General features: G+C 41.5%; 3 protein-coding genes across 14 annotated transcripts; 2 read left to right on the forward strand and 1 right to left on the reverse strand.

The window, feature by feature from the left end:
- Nucleotides 1–682: 682 nt before the first annotated feature.
- Nucleotides 683–13,076, forward strand: klhl21 (kelch-like family member 21). 3 transcript variants are annotated; one of them, XM_076098210.1, is made up of 5 exons: nt 683–823; nt 6,410–7,494; nt 8,421–8,826; nt 10,059–10,131; nt 10,698–13,076. In XM_076098210.1, the coding sequence occupies exons 2-5, from the start codon at nt 6,468–6,470 to the stop codon at nt 11,031–11,033; spliced, it is 1,842 nt and encodes a 613-aa protein (XP_075954325.1). In that variant the 5' UTR covers nt 683–823; nt 6,410–6,467; the 3' UTR covers nt 11,034–13,076. The 3 variants fall into 3 exon arrangements, with proteins under 3 accessions (XP_075954325.1, XP_075954317.1, XP_075954334.1); XM_076098202.1 differs by lacking the exon at nt 683–823 and adding an exon at nt 841–2,954; XM_076098219.1 differs by lacking the exon at nt 683–823 and adding an exon at nt 841–2,903.
- A 63-nt stretch (nt 13,077–13,139) lies between these two features.
- Nucleotides 13,140–19,720, reverse strand: zbtb48 (zinc finger and BTB domain containing 48). Of its 9 annotated transcripts, none has more exons than XM_076098114.1 (12): nt 19,680–19,717; nt 19,490–19,572; nt 17,686–18,416; nt 17,248–17,558; nt 17,071–17,176; nt 16,885–16,977; nt 16,701–16,787; nt 16,393–16,547; nt 16,127–16,263; nt 15,346–15,510; nt 15,159–15,247; nt 13,140–14,107 (listed from the first exon to the last, which is right to left on the reverse strand). In XM_076098114.1, the coding sequence occupies exons 3-12, from the start codon at nt 18,391–18,393 to the stop codon at nt 13,685–13,687; spliced, it is 2,274 nt and encodes a 757-aa protein (XP_075954229.1). In that variant the 5' UTR covers nt 18,394–18,416; nt 19,490–19,572; nt 19,680–19,717; the 3' UTR covers nt 13,140–13,684. The 9 variants fall into 9 exon arrangements, with proteins under 9 accessions (XP_075954229.1, XP_075954245.1, XP_075954215.1 ...); XM_076098130.1 differs by having other exon boundaries at nt 19,477–19,572; nt 19,680–19,698; XM_076098100.1 differs by having other exon boundaries at nt 17,686–18,419; nt 19,477–19,572; nt 19,680–19,697.
- A 141-nt stretch (nt 19,721–19,861) lies between these two features.
- nol9 (nucleolar protein 9) lies at nt 19,862–25,508 on the forward strand. Of its 2 annotated transcripts, none has more exons than XM_076098168.1 (13): nt 19,862–20,200; nt 20,740–21,269; nt 21,375–21,585; nt 21,708–21,838; nt 22,030–22,165; nt 22,689–22,785; nt 23,037–23,134; nt 23,594–23,761; nt 23,854–24,106; nt 24,201–24,315; nt 24,419–24,593; nt 24,796–24,929; nt 25,032–25,508. In XM_076098168.1, exons 2-13 carry the CDS (start codon nt 20,799–20,801, stop codon nt 25,149–25,151), a joined length of 2,109 nt encoding a protein of 702 aa, XP_075954283.1. In that variant the 5' UTR covers nt 19,862–20,200; nt 20,740–20,798; the 3' UTR covers nt 25,152–25,508. The 2 variants fall into 2 exon arrangements, with proteins under 2 accessions (XP_075954283.1, XP_075954276.1); XM_076098161.1 differs by having other exon boundaries at nt 19,863–20,143.
- Nucleotides 25,509–25,945: the final 437 nt, after the last annotated feature.

Genomic DNA, 25,945 nt, shown 5'->3' on the forward strand with positions numbered 1-25,945 from the left:
TTATAATGACTAACATAATTTGTTTTCATCACATTGGCGGAAAGAGGCTTCCATAAATACATACGGTTTGTTGGGAACCTTGACATGAAAACATTTGGTCGTCCTTTCCCTTGTAAGAGCAGTTTCTCTATATGTCTTACAGAAAACTTCACACATAACCCTTTAAAATGCCAAACTTTTAAATTTAACTTATTTATGATTTCTCTAAATGTTATGTAATGCGAGTCGTTGGTGCAATTGAGTGTATTTTGGGGATCCTTGAAATTAAAGATATTCGAACAATTCTTTCATATATTGCAAGTACTTGCATGTGTTACTGTTTTAGCTGACAGTTTTAAATGTTGAGTTCAAGTACTCATTCTAGGCTTTCATCTGGTCTATTTTTGATATGAAACTAAATAATTAACTATTTGCAACTTAATTCCCCAACTTTTATTGTATATTTTGGCCATTCGTATTATTAGCATTTTTATTGTTGTTGTTATCGTTTCATTTTAATTCAAAATATAAAAATATACACTCTATTTTAAACTTCAACAAATATTAAAATTACGATCACACACCAGAATATATTAATCACATACAATTCCCAGTATAACCTAGCAGCCAACATCTCTTTTACAACCCAAATCCAACCTAAGGATTTTCGTCTGCGTGTTAAGTGTAATAATTCCGACACCACGTGAAGGCAGCATTCGTTACAGCTGAGGGTATCATGGCGCAGAGAGGCCGAAGACATTCACGGCATCAAACAGCTCGATTCATACGGTGTTAACTCCAAATACTCTTTACGATTATTAACATCAGGAGAAGACACATAGCGGTAAGTTGACTGAAACTGAGTCGGCATGTTTTTATCTTCGTTTTCTTGCAAGCGGAGGACAGATCGACAATAGCGGTCCGTAAACTTATGTTGGAAAATATCGTTGCGAGCCATTTGTAAACATTACTTATATGTTCTTACGCATTGTTGTCATAATAAGTAGCTTTTACTGACACTTCGTATGTGTGTGTGTGGGGGGGTCTTTGGGCCTTATGTATCTGAGTTATGATCCAGCATTAGCTTCTGCATTTGAATATTATCACAGGCCAAACATGGCTTTGAGAAGAGGAATTGTTTTCTCTGTCTGAGGCCTCATGTGCTCCATAATGTGGACTTGTATGGCTGCAGCAGTGATACAAATGTTTATTATAACAAGTGGTGGAATGTAACTAAGTACATTGCTAAATTTTCTCAAGTACTGTGCTGAAGTACACTTTTGAGGTGAATGTAACTACTTTTATTTCTACTTATTGTGTACATATTGTACTTTCTACTCCACTGCATTTATTTATTAGCTTTAGTGACTTTGCAGATTTATATTATGAATACAAAATATAAATCAATAGTAATAAATTATGTATTAAAGTTAAGCTCCACGAGTGTTGTATCGGCCAACACATACATGAATCAATAATTATTATCCAGTAATGTGATATATGTTATTCTGAAATGGACCATTCTGCATAATGAATTCAGCACTTTAAGTTTATTTTCATGATAATACTTTTGTACTGTTACTAAAGTAAGCGTTTGGATGCAGGACTACTTGTAACTGAGTATTTGTCACTGTAGTATTGCTAGTTACCTTCATATTGAAGGCCTGAATACTTCTTCCTCCACTGATTGCAACCTCTAAGTGTAACTGTTACAGGAGCAGGAATTACAGGAATGTAGCCTGGGCAGTTGAAGGAGCACAGTGCTCGGTATTTGAAATGATCCCTTGTGGAGCAATACAGCAGTAATACAATTATATCGCAAGTGAAAGTCCTGTAGAAGCAGAGTGAGGGTTTCTGGCACAACTACATCTACTTCCAATGTGCGTGGAGAAGTGAAAACGTCTGAAGAGGTCAAAACTTCAGCAACACTTGTAGTATATAGATAGAAGAACTTTACTGTTAGACCAGCGTGTTTCGTCTTGTGAAGTAAGAAGTCCTGCATACAACACTCTACTCAAGTGAAAGTACATAACAAGTAGAAAACAATTAAAGTACTCATCATGCAAAATGCACCTCTCAGATTGTTGTATTTACAATATACAGCATGTTATTGGAATACTATTATTCTATAGTATCATACTGATAAATTGTCATTTAAGCAGAATTGGGATTATTTTGGATTTTATTGGAAAGGTGGAGCTAACATTTAACAACTTTATGTAAGTGTTGGGTAGTTTAATCTATAGCAATACATCATATTTTACTAGTTGATCATATTTGCCTACATGTAAAATGATATGCTGCTACGTAACTATAGCTGTGAAAAAAACAAAAAATTACTCTCGAATGTAGTTCAATATCAAATGTAAATGCATTAGTTAGGGGTGAGTGACTGTATTATATTACAAAATTAAATACAAAACATGAATCTACCAATTCTCACTTTATTGGCAATGGAGCACATCTTAAGAAAGAATGAGGTATCGAGCTACATGTGTTTTAGGACGAGTAGCCAGCCACATCACGTGTATGCATTAAGTACAACAGTAGTGGTAAATTCAGAGTTAGTGGTTTAGTAACAGTCGAGCTGTTGTTTCGTGCTGTGATTAAACTGTAATGCTGAGCAACCTGGATCTCTACAATCAAGAATATTTAGAAAAAAAGTTGTTTCTGTCCCATTTGTGATTGGATCACTCAAGGCGCATGTTAATGCCAGGTCTAAACATGGGCCTTGTTTCAGCATTGAGCTGGCCCAGCATTGAGCTGGGGGGGGGGGGGAGATGATATGAGTGTGGTGCGGTTGCCTTTTTATGGCCAGGACAGGCTCAGCTGTGGAGAGGTCCACTGTGATGGCTGCCTCGGCCCCAGCGGCCTGGATCGACAGCAGGGAGAGAGCAGCTGTCTCGGTGCGGTGAGCCCACAAGGTGCTGTGCTACAACTGGGCACTGCTGCAGAAACAAAAAAATGCCTTCCAGGTTATGCGCCTCTCTTCATATTCTCTGTCATGTGCAATACAAGTAGCCTGATCTTAACACTTGCGGACTAAGACACTAAATATGAATAGCCAAGTTGATTCTGTAAACGCTAGAGCTGTACTCCTGTTATGATCACTGATACGGAGATGACAAAAAATGCGAAATAACGTTCAAGCCTCGATTGTAAATTGTCTTCGGTGGTAATTGCACGCTCGTACCAGCGGGGGGCAACGCTAGCATTCAAACCATGAGATGGAGAACGCACTGCAAAAACACCTTCTTGAAAACTGAGCCTGTTTTTGATTTACCCTGTTGACATGCACAGAACAGCTCCTGGACAAACATTATGTACTCGCTGAATACTTGGACTCTTGGAAGCCACAGTTTTATGGGGTCTGTGGATGCAGTGCATACGTCGAGTGTTCAAAGTTGTTTCTTTACAAGATGATGTTGTAATTTTTGCATTGTTTTTGTTTTTTGTTTCCCTCAAAACGTTTGCCTTTGTATTTCTACTCTGAATCTTGGTCTGTGGGTTGGTTCAGATATTCATGTTCCCCAGAGGATGCATCCTACTGACTTTAGTTTGTCGTGTAGCGCAGCCATCGCGTTGACCTCTGTAGTCTTTGTGAAATATCTTACCAACTATTGGATGGATTGCCACGAAGTTGGGTTCAAACATTGATATCTCCCTAAAGATCATTTTTAATCATTTTGTCAATCCCTCATGTTTTCAAAACCAAATTATTTGACAAACTCATCTGAAAATTTCTGAAATAAATAAAAATAAAAATGACATTCCCATCAGTCTCAGCTATAATTTGTGTTTGGTGCTCATTAGCAGATGCTAGCATGCTAACCATGTAATCAGGAGCATGTTAGCGTCATGCTTACGCTAGCATGTAGCTTAACGCCGCTATCTCGGCCGTGGACTCTTCACGCTCCTGGTTTAAACTCTGATTCAGTAGGTTCACTTAGTCAGAGTTTCTATTTACAGTAGTTCTGATTATTTGCCTGTCTCCAAATACACTTGTACCATGGTTCCCAAGTACAGGAATAGATGAACAATAATATACACCACCCTCCCCTCCTCCATAGTTTAGTCCAGGATGCTTCTAATGTCCTCTGACTAACAGCATTGTACCTCAGGTTGACACTGTTATAGTACGTGATGAAAGGGATGCTGATCCCTTCGATGCTGGCTGGTTCACCGGTTTCTCCGTACTCGTCGCTCATAGCAGTGAGGTTGTTTCCACACATCTATTATTTCCCCTCCCTCTCACCTTCCTTCCCTCCCTTCATTTGAGAGCGTACATTTCTGTCGCCTATTCTTGGATCTGGTTGATAAACACGCCGATCGTAAGTTGCTCAATACTTCTGACCTGAGGAGGAAGTCATGGCTTTAAAAAACGATTTTAAAAAAAACAGCTAAAATATTTAGATAAAGACCAGATGTGATAGTTAAATTAATTTACTTTTTCAGGTATTTGTAACAGAGGGCAGTGGGAGTAAGAAACATACACGACTGAGTAAAAGGAAAGCTCACGACGTCTATGTAAGGAAATGCCATTATCCCCTCTAACGTAAAGACAATCACTTCTACAGAAGTTAGGTGTTTTTTCAGTGCAGGTCTGGGTTGTGAGGTCCTGTCTGCCCTTCAGGAGAGCAGTTTGATCCCTCACAGAGCTCCAGTATGTGCACCGCTGCATTGTTAAACACTTGTGTGGAATGTGTGCTAGGTTCTTCTGGCCAGAGGAGCTTTACTACAACCTTTAAACAAATCTCTGTCAGGAGATGCTTGTGTATTTTGAGAAAGAATGATTATCTCATCTTGACAATAATCCTAGATAGGCCTTTAATGTAGACTCCTACCAACTCGGTAGCAACCTGTGCTTTTATTAAGTGTGTTCAAGTGTTGTTGTTGTTGTTTTCTCCTGGTAATTTAATTTATTGAATAACTAAAATGTAATACAATATGATGTCAAAGTCAGCTATACTTTTACTGTTAAACTCACTACAGCCATGAATGATTGAAGCACTCTTTTCAACACCTTATAGGGTCAAGATTAGATGCCTCATTTTTTATCATTATTATATTTGCATGGGAATGAATATACTCCACATTCTGTCTGACCTTTCCGCTCTCAAGACAAAAATATACAGGCAACAAAGTGAGTTACTGCATATTGACTATTATATTACATTAAATATTGTAGTCAACTGGAAATATGTCACTGATTTTAACATGTAGTTTGCAAGGAAAAGAATAAAACATAGAAAAGCAGCAAATCCTCACATTACAGTAGCTGGAACTGTGGATCTAGAACAATCCTATAGTTAGCATTAGCACATTTCTAACATACAACTAGCAGTGAAAACTAAATAAAGCTGGATCTCGTAGCCACCTTCTAGCTTTAACATTCATGACAGTTACAGCTGATTGAGAGTATAGTTTTTGACACTCGGTCCGTCCCTGTTCCTGTTTGTCGGCTGTGATCGGAGCAGGTTCTGCTTTGGTAACCTGGCTAACAGAATATTATGACGGGGAGCTTTTGTGTTTTGGTGTGCTGCTTTGCAGAAGGTGGTGAGGAGGCCTGGGCTCAGCTGGCTCCTTTCTCAAAGACCACTTACTTAACGCTGACTGACCACAGAGACATACCAGTGGGGGAGCTTAAACTCTCCCCACAGCATCAGCTCACAGCCTGTTAGGTGTTCTCCCTAACCCCCCCCCCCCCCCCCCCCTCCTACCCGTGCCTTGAAATGGACACTGCGGGTGTATTTATAGCCCTTGAGCACAAGAAGCTCTGTATCTTCTCAAGAGAGACCAGAGTCGTGCTGAGCTTCGCCGTCGTGTTTTATAGACGAAACGTGCCTAGAGGGGCTCATCAGGTAGGACTAAAAACAGTTTATTTATTATGGAGATGGCTGTTACAATACTTGCATGTTTAGTTGTATAGTTTCTGAAGTAACCACTACTTATCAGTGTAGTTAACTGGTTTTTGAAATGTTAAATGATGCATCCTCTTTGCTTTTGTTCTTTGGTTTTTAAATTTGAAATTTTTTTTTTAAACATTTAAAAGTCATCATTCCCCATCACAGGCCACTGTGTATGGATTTTATTTTGTTTTGGAAAGCCCAAATCCCATTGTTTCAGGTCCTCTATTGTGAGGATTTGCTGCTTTTCTTGGTCTCAAGTGATTGTAAACTGAATATCTTTGGGTTTTGGACTGTTGCTCAGTCAAAATGAGCAGTTTAAAGACTTTAGGAAGGGCTTCTGGAAACTGAATTGGGTATTTTTTTGCTATTTTTTTTGACATTTTGACACATAATCAGCACAATAATTGATATTGAAAGTAATCGTTAGTGGCAGCCCTGCATGGTGTGGAACATATAATGGTATAATGGAACATTCGATGGGTTGTAAGTTGATGTATGTTTCTGGTGTACATCTGTTTCAGACGAAAACATCGTTCTGACCACAACCATCGGATACTGAGACACCCAGAGAGAGGAGAGATGGAAAAGCCAGTCTTGCAGACACAACCGTCCACCCTGCCTTTTTTCGACACGGCCCACGCCTTCAACCTGCTGCGGGGAATCCACGAACTCCGTGCCGAACGGAAGTTTTTCGATGTGACTTTGTGTGCTGAGGGCCGCGAGTTCCACTGCCACCGCACAGTGCTGGCCGCTGCCAGCACCTACTTTCGAGCTATGTTCGCAGGAACTTTAAAGGAGAGCGTTATGGACCGGGTAGTTCTACATGAGGTGTCAGCTGAGCTTTTAGGGCTGCTGGTGGACTTCTGCTACACGGGACGGGTCACCGTCACGCAGGATAATGTGGACGTCCTGCTGAAGACGGCAGATCTGTTTCAGTTCCCCTCTGTCAAGGAGGCCTGCTGTGCTTTTCTTGAGCAGCGGCTGGACGTCACCAACTGCTTAGAGATCCAGGACTTTGCAGAGGCCTACGCTTGCCGAGAGCTGGCGACAAGCGCTCGCCGCTTTGTCCTCAAAAACATAATGGAGCTGGCTAAAGCCACAGACTTTGACCGGCTGCCGTGGAAGCGCCTCCTTGAGTTTGTGTCGGACGATGAGTTTTGCGTTGACAAGGAGGAGGCAGTTTATCTCATTGCATTGCGCTGGGTGAAGGCTGACCTCCAGCGGAGACTGCACTACTGGCCCGAGCTCCTCCAGCAGGTCCGACTCCCCTTCGTCAGGAGGTTCTTCCTGTTGGCCCATGTGGAGAGCGACCCGCTCGTCTACTTGTCACCCACCTGCCTTCGCATGGTGAACGAGGCTCGTAGCTTCCAGTCCTGCGAGTACGACCGACATGACAGACCCTGCCACCGAATGCGGCCGCGGCCGTCTACAGGGCTGGCAGAAATCCTGGTGGTGGTAGGAGGCTGCGACCAGGACTGCGATGAGCTGGTCACAGTGGACTGTTACAACCCGCAGACCGGACAGTGGCGCTACCTGGCCGAGTTCCCTGACCACCTCGGAGGAGGCTACAGCATAGCTGCCCTCGGAAACGATATGTATGTCACAGGTAAGTTAGTCAGAGACGTTCAAACACCTTTGTTACACACTAGTATAGAACATGTAAATGTAGCACAGAGGATGATCTACTCCATCTTGAAGTAAGAGTTTGGCATTATCTGGTGTCACAGACGGTGTGGTGCAGTGGTTACAGTCGCTGTGTATATTAGAGTCACTGTAGCGTGAACGCTCCCGTCGGTAGATTTCCATTCCCGCTCCTTCATCTTATGAAATGGCCGTCAGACTGTGCTTGTATAAATAAACTGCAGGCTCTTTGGTTAATGTGTCCCTGTGTGACTAAGGCAGAATAGAGGCAGGACATGGTGTGCTGCCAGGACAGCAGTGGAGTTATCATCATCATCATCATCATCATGTTTCAGAGCTTGGATCCTATAAAAGAAAACAAATTTAGCAATGTTAGCTCGATCCTTAGATGACAGCAATAGCATATGATTTACATACTGTCGTGGCGACAGGTAGATTTAGATTTTATTTTATAACCTTTGATAAAATTTATTTTGAATAACTAAATGTAATACAATTGGTGTCAAATTTGAATCAATATTGAGCAGGTACATTAGGCTTTTTAAAAAAAAGTTTAAAACTTTCATTTTCCCGGTGGCACACAGAATTACATAGTGAAAGCGAGGTTTAAATCAAAACACAGATGGTGTCATTAATCTACAGCCATTACATTGTGCAATCAACATTTACATCATAATGACAAGTTAAAGCAATAAAAGTTAAAGGGCATCTTAATATAGCTTGAGATATTAAATCTTTGATTTTGGACAGAATTGTTGTTCATCTTATTACCCGGAGGATTAAAATCTATCTGCTGTTTTCCTTTGCAGTATATTATTATCTGCAGTTATAGTGCACCATGAAATCCTTGATGCATATTAACCGTCGAGACAACGCGTCTGTGTCCTCCAGGTGGCTCTGACGGCTCTCGTCTCTACGACGGCGTGTGGCGCTATAAATCTAGCGTCAACGAGTGGACAGAGGCGGCGCCCATGCTGAAGGCCCGCGAGTACCACAGCTCTTGTGTGCTGAAGGGTCAGCTCTACGTGGTGGCGTCGGACAGCACCGAGCGCTACGATCACGCTCTGGACTGCTGGGAGGCCTTACCGCCCATGCTGCACGCCATGGACAACTGCTCCACCACCACGTGCAGCGGGCGCCTGTATGCCATCGGCTCCCTGACTGGGGAGGAGACCATGGTCATCCAGGGCTATGATGCAGACACCAACCGCTGGGCCATGGTCAGCTGTGGACAGCTGCCGCCGTGGTCCTTCACGCCGAAAACTGTTACCCTCAAAAGCCTCATCTACTTCATCAGGTGAGGAGAGAAGTGACTTCAGTTACACATCTAAACTTTAATTTACCATCATCTTGTGTGTGCGCGGGAGAAGAATTGGCTTGGTTTCTTTTGATCCAGATACTAATTGTAAACACTCGTGGTGGAAAGTGACTGAGATCATTTACTCCAGCACTGTACTTAAATACAATTTTGAGGTACTTGTACTTTAATTGGGTATATCCTTTTTATGTAACTCCAACTTCTAGTCCACCATGTTTCAGAGAGAAATATTGTACTTTTCACTCCACATTTATAACTAAAGTTACCAGTTACTTCTCAGATTAAGATTTAAAACATTTAACACACTAACAAGATGTTTCCAAAAAATCAGTGTGTAGTTGGGACAGATCCACCAAAAAGACACATCTCCCTGAAATATTTTTCATTTAAATGACACAACATCAATGGCCCAAAGAGGTAAAACTCTCCATTGTTTCACAAAAAAAGACAAGATTAGAGAAAAAGTGATCCAAATTTCTGTATCGGAACTTTGTTTTTCCTTCTTTCTCCCATTAATCATCCCACGACCCCACAGATTTATCTTGTATCAGCTACTAGGTTTGGCACCACTGGAGAAAACTACCTAAAACTAGCTTCACCTCGACCAGACGAAACTGTTGCTGCTTACACATTGATGCATTAGTATTAATGATGTCATTTAAAATAAGATATCGGTCACAGGGGCAGATTTTCTGAGGAACAATCGCTTTTACTTTTAACACTTAAGTAAATACAAATTGTGGCTCTGATCTGAGAACTCCTTCCACGTGCGGTTAACACTGATAAAGGCATTACTATTTCATCTCGTAAACAGTCATTCTGTTGTTCTACCACTTGAGTGCGCATTTTCGTCTTCTTCTTTTCTGCCCAGTTTCCGGCCCGCGAGAAATGAGAAAACAGAATTCCACTAATATAGAATGTAGTACTTTTGTAACGTACAAAATCAATGTACAACATGTTGTTAATCATTAGTTTAGGTTAGTTAAGAGTCAAATACAAGTTACATTATACGTCCCTGTCTCACTTACAGGAAGACTATCCTTAATATTTGGGATATGAGTCATTATTTAAAAGTCCTGAAAGAGATATTTGCTCATGATACATTGTTGTTACAATAGTCAGTGAATAGTCAGTGAAGTTTGCATGAATATGTTATAGTGAGTAATGATTGATTCAGCAGCGGCTTAACTTTGGTGTGCTTCTATTCGTAGGGATGACTCACCCGAGGTCGATGTTTATAATCCTCAAAAGAACGAGTGGGACAAAATTAGTCCGATGACCCAGGTTTGTATTTCACATCTGACACTTGTCTGTGAGCATGCTTTTATTAGGCTGTTATGATCTCTAATAGTTCTGACTTGTGATCAGAGGGGTCAGCAACACAAAAATAATGACTGCTGCCGTTTGTCACTAATTGATATGACTTCTCTGAATACAGTAAAGGGGATAGATGCATTTATCTGGCCTAATGACTTCATTATGATTACTTTAAAATGATTACTGCCTCTAATGATATGAATTGAACATATGGTATCAGCCCCAAAATACTGCATCGCAAAATAAATCAATAAGTAATACTTCTTTTTGTTGAAGAATTCACATGGTGTGTAAAAAGAAATGTAAAGCTTTATAATGATCCTTTAACCTCCAATCAGTAGCTTTCTCTTCTTATTTATTTAACTCATTACTTGTCTTTTGTTTTTGGTCTTGGCACATATTTAATCATAAATGTATTTCCTATTTTCCATCTAAAACAAAACATTACCAATTTTCCTTGTGTGTGTGTATATATTTATACGAATGTATTAAAGTGTAAATAACGTTTTCTTGATGTCGTTCCTTTTATCCAGGTGCACGTTGGAGGCAGTGTGGCAGCCCTGGGCGGTAAATTATACGTGTCCGGTGGTTATGACAATACTTTTGAGCTGTCGGATGTGGTGGAGGCGTTCAATCCGACCACCCGCTCATGGACTCTTGCTGGACGACTACCTCAGCCGACCTTCTGGCACGGCAGCGTCAGCATATTCCGCCAGTTCATGCCCCAGGTGACCAGTGCGTTTGGACCGACTGAGATACCCGAGTCAAACGCCATCCACTTGCATCGGCACCATCGTCACCAAGCGCTCCACAATCTCAACAACAATCTCAACCAAAACCAGAACCAGGATGTGAACCCAGCGCACTGAGTTGGGACATGGAAGCCCCCCCCCCCCCCGTTACATTTTCAATCTGAAAGGCCTGGCGGAATGTATACTAAAGCTAAGGCAAGCCACTACCTTCAAATTGAAGGTGGAGAAGTTAACCAAACCAAACAGTTAGTCCTCAGGGTCGGGTTATGCTCAGTCAGAACTAGTTTGTCTGACCACGTTGGAAATCAAGTGTTTTTTTAGTTGTTCTGAACTGCTACACTCGAAGACGAAGTGAAAAGCTGGCCATCAAAAGGGGGAGGGATGTCATTTAGATACAGGGAACAGTGACGGTCTTTTTTTGGAAGGCATTCATCGTGCTGCACTTGTTTGTTGACGTGAAAAGTGACGACAATAGTTGTGTGAATAATCAAAAAAGAGAGCACCTCGACACAGCTAAACAATCATGGCGTGCAGTGAGTGTGGATAATAGATTTTGGGAAGTTGCATAAGTGGTAGGTTGCATACTGGCAGCTTCATCATGGATGTCTATTTGTCTTGTAAAACCAAAAATAGACTCTTTAACAACACTTTCAGCACTGCATAAATGTCACCTTTGTGTCTTTTGTCCAAGTATTTTTTCTAGTGCAGAGTCTACGCCTCATTTTGGTGCGTCAAGCAGTGATGGGTTTATAACTTTCCCCTGACGACAGAGAGCAGAAAATGCAAAACATAACTGCAGCTGCAGTGTTTGTTTCCCCGCCATTGGCCACAAGGGGCAGTAGCAAGTCCATTCCACAATTTAAAAACTTGGAAAAGCTGCACAAAGGTGAGATTGTTTACTGTATGTGTTAGTGTTACAAGAGAAAAGACTCCAAGGATGAAGTCTTTAACTTTCTGGTTAACTTTGCCACCTTTGACAAAGAGCAGCACACAGTCGCTTCCAGTCCCCAACAGGGCGAGGTGTTTCTGTGTACTGTCATATTTGTTCAGAAACAGCAATAATCTGTTTACATTCCAAAAAACGACGGTAATCACAATTGATATATCTCGCACTAAAAAGTAGGGCTGCACAGGATAGTTTGAAGCTTCAGAGTTTTGTTATAACGTTGACGTTTGCATTTTAAATCAAGACACGAATGCTGTGCAGCTGTTTTTGTTTTTTGTGTCTTTTCATTGTTGTTAAAACCCCCGTATGTCTTCACAGTTGCAGATAAAGATTAGGCTACACTAATATCACAACGCCAGAGCTTTAAGTCCAAAAGTTACAATTTATTGAAATTCAATCCATATTTGTTGACGTTTAGCCTTTCAGAAACATTTGAACTGTGGTCAAATAACAGACAAAGGGATGCATGTACCTGTATGAACGGGTCGGTATAGCAGCAATCCAACGGTACCGTAAATTACATTTATATAACCACAATCATTTAAAATAATTTGGGTGACGATGTCATAAAATATGACGACAGAAATTCGAAGCGTCATAAAAACTTAAATAGAAGCTTGAAATGTAAGAAAGACATTCGGTGCCGAACTACGAAACAGACATATGGCTTTATAGGATGGATTGAAATATCAAGTGTGCTGAGTAATCATCTGTCAAAGGATTTCAGGATGATTGGTTGTGATGTTAACTTGCACCGGGTTGATATTGTGCTGCTAGCGATAATTAGACGACTCCTTGTGTCACTCCTGGCTCTTTAACTTTGCCACATCAACCTTTTTAACCACCAGTCAAAGGTGCATGAAGAATTTTCCTTAAGAATTGTATTTACGGACATTTTAATAGTTTGCCATGTTTATTTAAGGATATATTTGTGCTGTGGTTGCTTACGAGGTTCCCGCCTTTCAGTTGCATTAAGAAAAGTAACTCTTCGTAAATGTGGGTGATGGGTCGCCAGTAACTGGAAGTGCGAAAGAATCTCAATTTATGTATTTTAGCTTTAATGTTTGTATGGTATTGTTTATGCATCGTTTTTATCGTTGTCTTAGTTTTCATACAAGTTTGTGGTGTTGAATCGATTTTGTAACCTCACGTACTGTGTTTGTAAAATGTTTACAGTGTGGTTACCATAAATTAAACTGCAGGCTGGAGTCACATTTGATGAGCTCTTAGCGGGCTGCTAATGAATTTCTTGTAAGCAATGGACAATAGTTGCAGCAGAGTGTGAAAAGAGTTTTATAAATAGCAAGAGGAAGCTAATGCGTACACTTATAAAGGTTATACATTATATATATATATATTTTAACAAATAAAATCATAATTTGTGTAAAGTCTTCATTCCAATTAAGGCTTGGGACGTTTTGCTGCTTTTGTCGCTCGTAGTGTGAACATTATATTTAAAGAACAGACGTGTGAGTGGTAGCAATCTCATCGTGAAAGGCAATAATTTCCCAAAATATGCTGCACCAAGGATAGTTTATTCGATTTTCCAGAGTCTAGCTGCAAAAGCATGGTTTCACATTCATGCATCCTTCACACGCATGCGGTTCAGTTACAGTTAACTACTAAAAGCATGAGAATGACTTGCTGCTCTTCTTCTCTTGCATGGCTGGAAAGTCGACAGTAGCTGAATATGTTGCAGTGTCATCTTTGGAACTGTAAGGCCAAATGTCTCTCCATCACATGTAGGTGCTTCTCATTCAGGAAGTGGTCTTCACAGTAACGTCCACTCTGAGTGGGTTGCACACACACAGTCTCTGGTCCTTCAGGTCTTAGTCTCTGGTATATTCTCAACCATTTCCTCCATGTCCATCGTGGACTCGTACGCCTCAGTGACCAGCTGTGTTTGCTGCAAGACTTCTGGCACAGAGAAACTGTCTGCGGCCTCGACATGTCCCAGGTTCTGGTTGGACACCACGGCCTCCATTACCACGCTGCTCGACTCAATCATCACCCCCACTATGCAACTAGAAGTGAGGCCTGTCCCCGAGTCAGGCTCTGCGTTTGTAGATTCCTGTTCGTCAGTGGTCTCCTCGGCGATCAACGCGTCTTGCACTTCCTTCGTTGCTTCGTTCTCACCAGGACTCTCGCCGTCCACTTCCTGCACTATAACGTTCCTTAGTTTTCTCTGCCGGGGGTTGTAGTTCTCCGTGCGTTTGTGGATTTGAATGTGTCGTCGCAAGTGTGCCTGGAGGAGGAAGCATATAGAGCTGTGAGGGTCAGAATCAGTCAATTAATTGATTAGTCAATGGACAGAAAATGTATAATCCAATATATATAATATTTATCATTTTCAAGACAAAAGCCAAACACCCCTTAGTTGAAACTTCTCAAAAATTCAGTTTTTTTATTTTTTGCTTTTCTTTGTCTTTTGTGAACTGAAAGTATTTTTTTGTTTTTGGATTAAAAAAAAAAAAAGAAGCTACTTTTTAAATTTATGTTTTAGAAAGTAAAAACGACATAGCATAATAATATTAAATACATACACAAATAACAAAACAAAAGAAAGATTTACAAATGTCTTAGATACCCATGTACGCCCATATTTATTAAGAAAAATGGCTAAATTCATTAATTCAAATTGAACTGGGGGTCAATAGAAGACAAAATATTAAACTGAAAAAATGAATTCTAAGTGAAAATTTGGTACACTCAGCCTATATTGCATGCAGTGAGATTGTTTACCTCGTGTTTATGAGAAGGGGGATCTTCTTTTATCCAGATATACATTTTTTGCAACAGTAATGCCCTTTTCACCAAAATACTCAGATGTTCCAGCCTCTCAGATCTGAATGTTTGCTGTTATTCTCCATCTTCTGCGATAGTAAACTGAACATCTTTGGGTTTTGGACTCCTCAGCTTTGGGAAACTCTACCAGGCATTTTTCACTTGTTTTGACATTTTTATAGATCAAACAATTAGTCTGCAATGTGGGCCGCAATAAACAACATCACACAGCCACTAAACACATTCAGGCACATTCCATGATTTAATTTCACACAAAGGCTAACATCCCCGTCCATAGAAAAGTGATTTACAAAAGGAATACAGTGTGAATACCACTGAACAGTGGTTGTGCACAGTGGCTCAGCAACAACTGCAGCAGCCTCGGTTACCTACTGGATAAGGTACTGGCCTCCTAAGTCAAGGATTGTGGATTTGACTCCCATCTGTGTGTAGCACAATGGGAGTAACCAAAACCGTGAATAATTGTTTGCAGCCCCTTCCAGCAAGCCTACCTGTCGAGTAAACTTGTAGCCGCAGTCGATGCACTCAAACTTCCTCATGCCCTTATGGCGACGCAGGTGAACACGAAGTTGCTCCCTCGCTGATGAAGGCAAAAACAAGAAGAAGAATCACATTAGTGAGTGCTTGACTCCGTGCTCACCGGGGCACGCTGTATAATCAGCATGCTATATATCGTACCTTTGAAGGTTTTGCCACAGATGTGACAACAGTGGGGGCGGCCCTCCTCGTGTTTGCTGGCCTTGTGGCGGATGAGGGCGCCTTTCTCTGTGAAGCGCTGCTCACAAACATCACAGCTAAAAGGACGCTCACCAGTGTGCGTCCGGTGGTGTTTATCTAGACTGGCTGGTATTAAAAAGACAATGATTAATACAATACACATATCCTTATATACTGTATATATAATTATTATTTCTTAATCTAACCCAGGGATTACTGTGACTGCAACACAAAGAAAAGTCGATATTTATAGATTGTGTCACTCTTATTACAATCTTACTTGTATTTGTAGGATAATCATGTACTCATGCTCTAAATAGTGGAACTACAATTCCCATAATTCCATCGGGGACATAAACAGAAAGCATAATGTGGCGGTAGATTCAGTTAGTTACAAAGTGGGCTATATTTGTATTGATTTTGGCAAATAGGCACCATTAGAAGCATGTTGAATTACCTATTAGCTATTTCGGTTTGTAATGTAACCATGGACGTATAGACTACCGCGGCATAACTTTGACACTGAGGAAAACTTTAAAACACTTGGTGATTCTCCGGCACCTCTGGAATAGTATGGAGCATCTTTTTCCATTTCTTTTGGCGGATTGATGGGATGTTTATTCAACGATGGACATTGGAGGTACCGACTGCCTTCGTGAGCTGTGTGTGCGATGTAATCTATTCAACATAGTTGCGTTCACAGTGATGAAGACTGCAGCAGACCAGGAAGGATGGCTGATACCTTGCGTCCTGAAGGTTTTGCCACAGAGGTGACATTGGTAGGGCCTCTCACCACTGTGTATACGCAGATGCATGTTTAGGTTGTTCTTCTGGGAGAACGCATGGCCACATACGTTACATACAAAAGGGCGCTCATTTCTGTAAAGCAAAACAAAAAAAGAGACTCAGGCAATATGCACAAATACTATCACCAGATTTACAGGTACTGATAGAGATGTTAGGTCCCTCTAGTCTGATGAAACCAGACAGAGAAACCTGTTCCAGTACCTGTGAATGGCTTTAATATGCATCTGCAGGCCGTTTCGACTAGAGGCTCGATGGCCACACTCCTCGCACACAAACGGCTTTTCGCCTCGATGTTTGGCTGCTTCGTGCACACGCAGCTCTGACCGAGTTAAGAATGTTTTAGGACACTGCGGACACTAGAAAGTAAAACAATGTTTTAACAGAATGAAGCAGGCTTATACCTTGGATTCAGAGGGGAAAATATAAGAAACCTTAAGCTTTGCGACACAATTCAAAGCAGAAAATCACTATTTACTGAAGGTACATCACCAGTAGGTAAGGAAACTTACTGGATGTGGTTTGGGATAACCATGGACCTTCATCATGTGAATTGTCAAGTTTTTCTTGTGCATAAACTGTTCAGGACATATTGAACACTGAAAAAAATGACACCATGTTAATAATATTTTGAAGAAACTCATTTTAGATTTGACATAATTATGCTGTGTTTGTTCTGTGTTTATTAGGCAGTACCTTGTGGGGCATATTTCCAGTGTGGGACACAACGTGCAAACGTAGCTCTTCTTTTCCGTTAAACGTTGAGGAGCATGTCACGCAGGTGTACGTCTGACATTTTAACACAGCACAAAAAAAAACGTATGTTTGAAACACTTTCTAGGATCTTACTTGATATTGAAGACAGAATTCAGAGGTGCTCACCTGTACTTTAGCACAGTCTCTGATCTCATGGAGCAAAAGATTCTCCTTCCTGAAGTACCTCTTTCCACACTTAAGGCAGCCAAAGGGCCTCTCCCCTGTATGCCGCCTGCGGAAGGAGACACATTGGTGGCTATTCTTTCAACAGTTGTCTGAAGTGAAAATACCGACGTTGTATACCTGTTGTGGACTTTGAGATAGTATTTGCTCTTGAAGGATTTGTCACAGATGGGACACTGCACAGAATCCTTCTTGGAGTCTTCTTCCACAGCCTCACTGTTCTTGTTTTGGTCCGTTTTACTCTGGACTTTGCACTTCCGTGCCTTTGATGTTGACGGGGCTGAGGAAATGGGCTCTTCAACAGGCACATACTCCTCATCGGTGTCTTCAGGGATCCCCTCAAAATCCCCCACATCGTCCTCTTCTTCTTCTTCTTCCTCCAATACCTGGCTGACGCCGTTGTCATTTATGTCAATCTGCAAGTCAGTTATCTGCAAACAGCACAACACAAGTGTCATAATAATAATAAACACCATATTCATCTTTAAAATCAACATAATTTGCACTTGCAGTTACATGCAGCAAATGTCCAATCACTGTAATACTCGTGTATTTTACCTCGGTTTCACCAGTTGGCTGATCTGGGTTTCGGCTCACCTCAATATCGTCACCACTTTCTGTCTCAATGGGTATAAGCAGAGCCTTCTTGCTGACTTTTTCTGGGGCTGTAAAATCTGTGGTGGGGCCCTCGACAGTCACCAGTCGCCTGGGGCCCTTCACTACACGACCAGAGCGGGTGGTGGTGGTAGTGGCGGCCATGCTACAATTGGCAGTGGCAGTATCAAGGCTGCACTCATCTTTTGTGATTGTAAGCAAGTTCTCTTCTTTGACTGAAGAATCAGGGGTTGTGTCTGATGTAGACTTTCTAGGTCTGCCCCTTTTGCGCTTCAGAGGCACAGGATCCACAGAAGTTTCCTTGAACTGCTTACAGAGTGTGAGTGCTTCTGGCACACAGAGGCTGGCCGCTGCATGCTGCACCTTCTCGAGGTTGTCCGGATCCAACTTCAGTTCTCCGGTGTAGACAAAGTTCAGGAGCAGCTCCAGACCGTCAGTGGGACACTCCTGCAGGCAGAACTCCGTGCACGGTGCAGTGGGCATGTTGGACTGTTGGAACAGTTCACTGAAACAGGCAAGGATGTTGCGATGGGCCAAGTGGACCACCCCGTCTCCTACATTTAACACCGCATCACAAAACCTCCCTACTGCCCTCTGCTGGTTCAGGGAGGACAGGACACGCAGTGCATGGTTGCTCTCTGCTGCAGGCATCCCTCCGGTTTCACTGAAGTCTGCTGCTGAATGAGACACAGGGACATGATACTCTATATAAAGTCACTTTACATACTATTTGTACACACAATTTACAGTAACAGTTTAGATTAGTGCTACAACCAGCGACTTTTTAAAAATCTATTTAGCGTCATCGATAAAACGTCAGAAAATAGTGAAAAATCCAAATTTCCCATTGATCAGTTTATTACCATTTATGTCAAAGAAAAGTAGCAAATACACACATCTGAGTATCTAAAATTTAAAAAATACTTGGTATTTTTGAGTGAAAGAAACGAATGAGTAACAATTGATCAAAAACTTTTATGTAGATGTATATATATATTTATTTATTCATTTTTTCTGTCGGTAGACTAATCATTTAAACTCTAATACAGAGGTTGTATGTTGGTTATATATATTCCATCTACTTGCCTGTACATTTTATAGCTGTTTATTATGCTTGCTTTCCTTGTTGTAGCTGTATATCTATTTTCTTAGAGCTGATGGATTAGTCGATTAATCATTTAGTAAATCAACAGAACTAAAAGAACAACTATTTCCAGAGTGAGTGTAAAACAGAGTCACATTCATTGTATGGCCAAACATAAGATAAGATAAAATAACATAAGATATAACTATTTGTCCCAAGGGAAATTGCTGTTAAAATACAAAGGAGATAGTGCAAATATAGAATATAACATATCAAATATCAACAAGGTGCAAATCCCAAATAAACACAATATAAACAAGTTAACTTTAAGGGCCAAATGTATGAGAACAATAATTCAAATGATGACAATTTTACATCTATGACACTGCAAATACATGTACTTGTATAGAGTTCAATTCAAATTACGAAACAACATTGCATACCTGAAACAATAACATTTCAATAAGTGTTGGAATATTTTTGGAGAGCTTGATATTAGTTGCATCAGGTTAACACATTTGTGTCAGTGGTACATTAAATATATTGACTATTAAAATTAAGTTTTCTCGTAGACCTATATTTTCCTAGACTGCTCGTTTTTATGATGTTGACACTGATTGAAATTAAATTATTATAAAACCCCAACCTACCCGAGTTACGCACCTCAACGTTTATTTCCTTGCACACATTTTAAGACGATCCCTTAGCAAGGTTCGCACTCGACAGCTGCATTCTGAGACTCACATCTGCAAGATCGATTAAAAACGGATTATTTATTTCTCATATAGTTAAGCTGCACCTGCTTCGGATGTACTGTAAATAGGTTGAAAACGTAGCAAATAAGCTAACCTACATGCTTCGTTTTCGTTTCTTGCAGGCCCCTAAAAACTGCCAAAGGAAGAGGATGTGACGCTTTTTACGCGACCGAAACCCAGGGAAACTTGCTTGTTGTCCATTATTAAACACCCAGAGGCACACCAGTAACAATAAAATAGCTACATGTATGATTTTTATTTGTAGCTACATTAAGTTTTTTAAATTATTATTTGTCTGTGAATAGGCTAAATACAGTGTAATAGTTTTACCTAATAACGTAAACGTAAATAATAAAACTCCGGGTTAAACCATAGTCGACCATCTAGACGCGGCTTCTGTTAGTGGCTCACACATGTAACTAAGCTAGCTTGTTAGCACACCGCCTCAGTAACAGTTGGCCAGCTCTTTGGCTCCACTTTAACCAATTATAAACGGTATCTATTTAATACGAAACTTCAGACTCATCTCTACAGTCCTGCGTTGTTTCTCTCCCAAGCGGGGGTACGTTTTATCCATCTGAATGCAGCAATATTAGCTAACAGTTAGCATAGCTGTCAGGTAACTTCACGCCAAGTTTAAAATTCATTGTTGTCTGCCAGCTAACTAGCTGTAACTAGTTAGTTCCTCTTTGTAGTGTATGTGTGTATTTATTTATTAATTGCTCAGCCTCACGTGTTGACAAACTAAGGTGCATTGTAAGAAATATAACGTTACAGCTAACGTTAGCTTGTTGTACGTTTCAGCGTGGTTAGCATAGCTTTCAACTGCGTTCGAATTGCTGTAACATCGAGCTAGCTGTGGCTAATGTGTTTTTAATATGAATGACGTTACTGCCACTTGGGTACATTTACTCAAGCACTGTACTTTATTGTAACTAAAGCACTTTGAATTGCGTTTATTGTATTAAAGGTGATATATGAATACAGTTTATTCGTATTATAACGTTAACTGTCTTATTGAGTACCTCTTTAACCACATGTTATTGATTAATTATTTCGTAAATGGTAATTTATTGCCATTCCTTGTTCGTGGAGATAACAACATAGTGACACCTGTCCTTTCAGATGCTAATCCTTTCCTTGCCTCTCTCTTTGCAGGCTCTCCCCTTCTGTTTTTCATCAGCAGCCCACATGAATAATTGTTGATTCCAGGAATCATGAAGGTGAATAAACTCAAACCGGTCAAGGGCCAAGCAAAATCTCTGAAGTGGAGGGATGTGAGGGGCAAAAGGTGCCGGCCTCCCATCAGTTCCTCAGAGCTCATCTCCAGTCCCGTGATGGCCAGAATAGCGAAGGAGCACCAGGCGTCTGTGATGAAGAAGCCCACCGTCAAGAGATTGAAGAGTAAGGCAAAGCCCGTCTCTGACATAAAGAAAAACACCCCTCAGCCTGGATTAAAGAAATCTCACACGCAGGCTAACGGGAGTTCAGCGTTTACAATGGATGACGAGTCAAATGACACGCAGGACTGGAAGGAGTATTCCAAGTCCATTCACGGGAACGGTGTGGCGACCTCGGGTGACCTGGACGATGTAAGCCCATGTAGACTGGAGGGAGAGTCTCTCCATCACTGTGCAGAGAGAGACGATCGACAAAACCATGCGGTACTTGTCATGCAGAAGAATCAGGTGTGCTTCAGGATATTTTGATAATGATCTGCTAACAATTAAGATGTATTTTATTTATTTTTTATCCATTTATCTGACTGAGCATTACAATTTACTCTCCCGCAGACTTTGTGTTTCCGTGGGAAGTGCCTTTTGACCTGTCTGTACGGTCGAGTGGAAGTGATGGGGTTCACCATTGAAGAAGGCCAGCAGTCATATCCACTCTTCTCCCCAGCCTCACACTGTCCACTGACCATTAGAGCTCTGGAAAGCGCTGACCAAACCAGAGATGACAGAACGGAGGCTTTACCCATTCTCCGAAAGTATCTGCAACCAGGTAAACGCAGAAGCAGGCTATCCCGCTAGAAGAGAGTGATGTAATTATTGTATATTCATTTTTCCTTAGCTGCGTATTAGGAAGCTTGTGCTATGAACTGTATTTTTCTTTGTGTCTTGCAGCATCACGGAAGAAGTTGCTAAAAAGTATTACGTCAAACTCCTCCATCATCCTACTGGAGCCCATGGAGACGCCTCTGACACGCTTCCTGTCGAGCTTCACAGATCTCAGTGAATTGTTCAACCCCCCCGTAGTGAGTTGACGGGATATTTGTACATCGAGCTACTGTCAGTACTCACCTAATCACAAAAAAAGTTGAACTACATTGAATTTGGAATAGAGCTAGAATCAGGAGATGATGAGAACTTCGGCATAATTCATGTTTAGGTCATTTTGAAAAGTCAGTCTCTACATGTCTAACAGAAGCTATTTTTTTACTTGTAGAGTGAACTCATGTCAGCTGTTCTTGACACTCCGCTCAATGGTTTGGGGATGATTCCCCTGGGCACAGCCATCGAGGGCCTGAAAATGTCAAAGAGCTACAGAGATGGTCTTAACATGGTTGTCAGCGCATGCAGAGGTAAGCACACGTTAGACAAGTTGCTTAAAGGTTACGGCAATTTTACATGTCGGCCTCATGTCTGCAAAAGTTTAAATGCACAGAGAGAAATTAAAAGCGTCTCGTTGAACTTACTAAAGATCACTGTGATACATTTCTCTGAAAGCGTGTGAGCAATTGCGAGTCCATATTTACCATCTTTTCACTCAATGCTCGTTTACTGCCAGACATTATAAACTAGAAAGCAGAATTCAGAATCCGGTATTGTTTAATTATAACATTGATGGGGTGATGAAATGGCTTCGGGGTTAAAACGCCTACCATGTACAGCTAGTGGCCGGTTTTAATCCAACTGGGAAGTGGTAACCTTTGTTCTCTCTCACTCACTTCTTGTCTCCATTTCTATTCCGGACATGTGTGTCTGAGTGACAAAAAGCCATCCCTTCAACAGATGGATGGAGAGAGCAATGCTATCTATTCCATGTCTGATAATGGCTGCACACATACATTTGATCCTGCACTGACGCACGTCTGTCATTCATAGGGGACATGGATGGTTGTGCTGTCATCCTTGTTTGTGGTATCAAGAACGTGGGCAAGTCGACGTTCATCCGCACCCTCATCAATAACTTACTAAATCAGTAAGTTCTCATTCTTATTTATAAATGTACAGTATTATTTAGTAATATTTTTATATTTCTACTCTAGATTTAGCGTGATCTAGTGTTGCATATACCTATGATCGTTGTGTGACGTATAATTAGTTGTAATCTTTATTTCTTTTTTTGTATTCAAATACAATCTGCTGTATCCATTGACATCAAATGTCCATAGTAACGTGTGTTTTATGTTCTAATGTTTTTCATAATGAACTAATTGTGTGTGTCTGTAGCACTGCTAGCGTAGATTATTTGGAAGGTGACCTCGGTCAAACGGAGTTCACTCCCTCTGGCTGCCTGTCTTTGTCGACTGTCAGAGGACCACTTCTGGGTACGTTTTAAATCGTCTTGATGCATTGAAGTCTGTAAAATGCTCTAAATCATTTCAACAGAATTGCATTGTTGCATTGCAAACGGTCTATATTAAACACACATGGTGCAAAGCATCCTTTTAGTGTGTATTAAAAAGTAATAGTTAAACATTTTTGGGAAATAAGCTTATTCGCTCTCTTGCTGGGAAATCGCTAGCCTCGCTCCATCCAACCAGAACAGATCCCGCCTACCAGCACATGTGAAGCTTACTAATTAACATGTGATATGGTTTTGGGGTTTTGTGCCGGACTGTTTCTTGGCTGTAGCTCCATATTCAACGCACAGATATTTAAGTGGTATCAATCGTCCCCACAAAAAGGCTAATAATAATAATAATGTTTCCCAAAATGTCAAACTGTTCTTTTCATTATTTATCTGCACTATCAGAACTGTTATCTTAAGTTGAGTTATTTTCCAGGTCCTCCTTTCACACATCAGTGCACACCAAAGCACATGGTCTACTATGGTCATTCGTCATGCGAGACAGACTTAGAACGCTACCTGGACTCCCTTAAATCCTTGTGGCGTAGACGGTCCCAGACCAGAGAGACTCCCGTCATTATCAACACCATGGGTTGGGTGAAAGGTCAGCTCAAGCTCCCCTCTATGACAGAATATTAAGAGCTATACTCTCTTGAATCAGTGTCTGAACGTGTGCTTGTACGGGGCTGTCCACAGGGTTTGGATTTCAGCTGCTCGTGGACATGATCCGCTTCTTCCCGGTCTCGCACGTCGTCCAGCTCGGTCACAGCGGTATCACCCAGTGCCCCGCCCTCACTCCGGAGTTTCTGAGGACGGCACACGGCTGCCAAACGCACCCACCGGCCCAGACCGCTCTGGACGAGTTCACGCAGAGCCACAGTCCGCCCAGAAGTTACACTCACCTCATTATACAGTCAGAGTTTCAAGGAGTGGGGCGCCAAGGAACCGCGTAAGTGCACCACCATCAACCCGTGTTGGCATTGACATGTTAAAAAAAAACTTCATTATTACATCATTTTCTGTGGGTGTGTTGTATTTGATAGAAAGCACCAGCGTACTAATGAGCACAGAGAGCTGTCATTGCTGGCCTACCTGAGTCAGCTGCAGTCTCCTGACCCCGGACCAATCAGACCTCTACACACCCTCGTCCCATACCAGGTACACGAGTCATGATGCTCCAGATGTATTTATTTTTATTACGTCTTTTTTAATTCACTTCCATTTAAGTTGTGTTTATAAGAACCTAACTATTCTCCCATAGGTGCCCCATACCGCAGTGGCTTTAGGTGTGATCCATTGTGAGGTCGTGCCCAGTCATATGTTTTATGCTGCCAATGCTAGTCTGGTGGGACTCTGCTGCCTGGGGGAGCAAGTCTCAAGCAGGGGGGGCCCAGTCCTGCTGTCCCAGGCTCCCATCTGCCCATGTGTGGGCTTCGGTACGTATCCTTTTATAAGCAGTTCTCTTAAGACTTGCAAAAGTCATAAAGTGTCACGGTGACAAAACAATGTTACGTGTGTTTAAAGAGGACCTGGAGTCTCCAGGAACCCCCAAACGGAACATTAGTGTTTAGGTAATGGCTCCTGGCTGTTGAATTGAAATGTAAAACGTCAATGAATTGAAATGCTAATGTGTTCCAGGTGTGCTCCGAGGTATCGACATGGTGCGAGGTCTGTACTTTTTGCTGACGCCTGTAGATCCCGCCATCCTTTGTAAGGTCAATTGTCTCCTCATGGGCGCGATATCGCTGCCTTCCTGCATCCTCACAACACAGGTCAGAAGACTGCTCTGTTCTTTCATAACGCTTTGACGTATAAAGTTTAATTTAAAGCTTAATATTACCGTTACTTACAGTCCCTTTTTGTCTGTGTTTCAGCCGGGCTTTGAAGGAGAGATGCCCTATGTCACTACGGACTACAGTTTTGATCTCACTGGTGCAGGAAAGCTGCGAGTCTTCAAGGGACTGATGAGACCAAGTCAAATGGGGCCGCAATGACATTTTCTACATCGCACTGCCCGTTACCCTTCTTGAGTGGTGTCTCACGCCAAACCAGTCAGAATTGGCCTTTTGAATGTACAGAACTGAGGATGGACAGAACAGCCAGTATCACGGACTCTGCAGGAGGGGATGGCTGCCTTCCTTGTGATGGACTTACAACCTCCTACTGTGTGTGTGTATATGTTTGATGGGGCCGTAAGGAGCTTCTGTGTTTTCTGTCACATGGACAATAATGTCACACTTAGTACTTGCAGCTCTTCTGTGATGTCTCTTCATTGTGTAGTTGGCATTCCAAAGCTGCAAATGAATGCAAAAACCTGCCAGATATTAAATGAGAAACGCCTTTTAATAAAACTTTGTGGTTTTCTTGTGTATGTGCCGTTTTAGACCGACGTTGGTATTTGGTTCATAGTCATGGATCCATGTAGATTTAGAGGCAATGGTACTAAAACCATTTTATCCAAAAAATGCCCACTGCCAAGACTTTGCATGTTGTTTCTGCTTGCACCCAACACTCAAGTACAGAACAGGGCAGAGTCAAGCAGGGATCTTTCCCCTGACATTTAGTTTGAATTTGAAGCCCCTTTTGTCAGTATTCCACACTCCACATTAACTGCTGTACATTTGGTATTGTGTTATTAAAGGGACATAAAGCCGTCCTGTACTCTTAAGTCATTCAAGGCGTTTTTTAAATGCAATGTTTCTGTTTTCTTATGTAGGCCCTTCTGGCATATAAAAGATAATATTTAGGGACTTTTTTCTTTCTTGGTGCTACCTTTTGGACCTCAAGG

The sequence above is a fragment of the Anarhichas minor genome, unplaced genomic scaffold (assembly GCF_050575085.1).
Source record: "Anarhichas minor isolate MPS153535 unplaced genomic scaffold, ASM5057508v1 ptg000003l, whole genome shotgun sequence".
NCBI classification, from domain to species: Eukaryota; Metazoa; Chordata; class Actinopteri; order Perciformes; family Anarhichadidae; genus Anarhichas; species Anarhichas minor.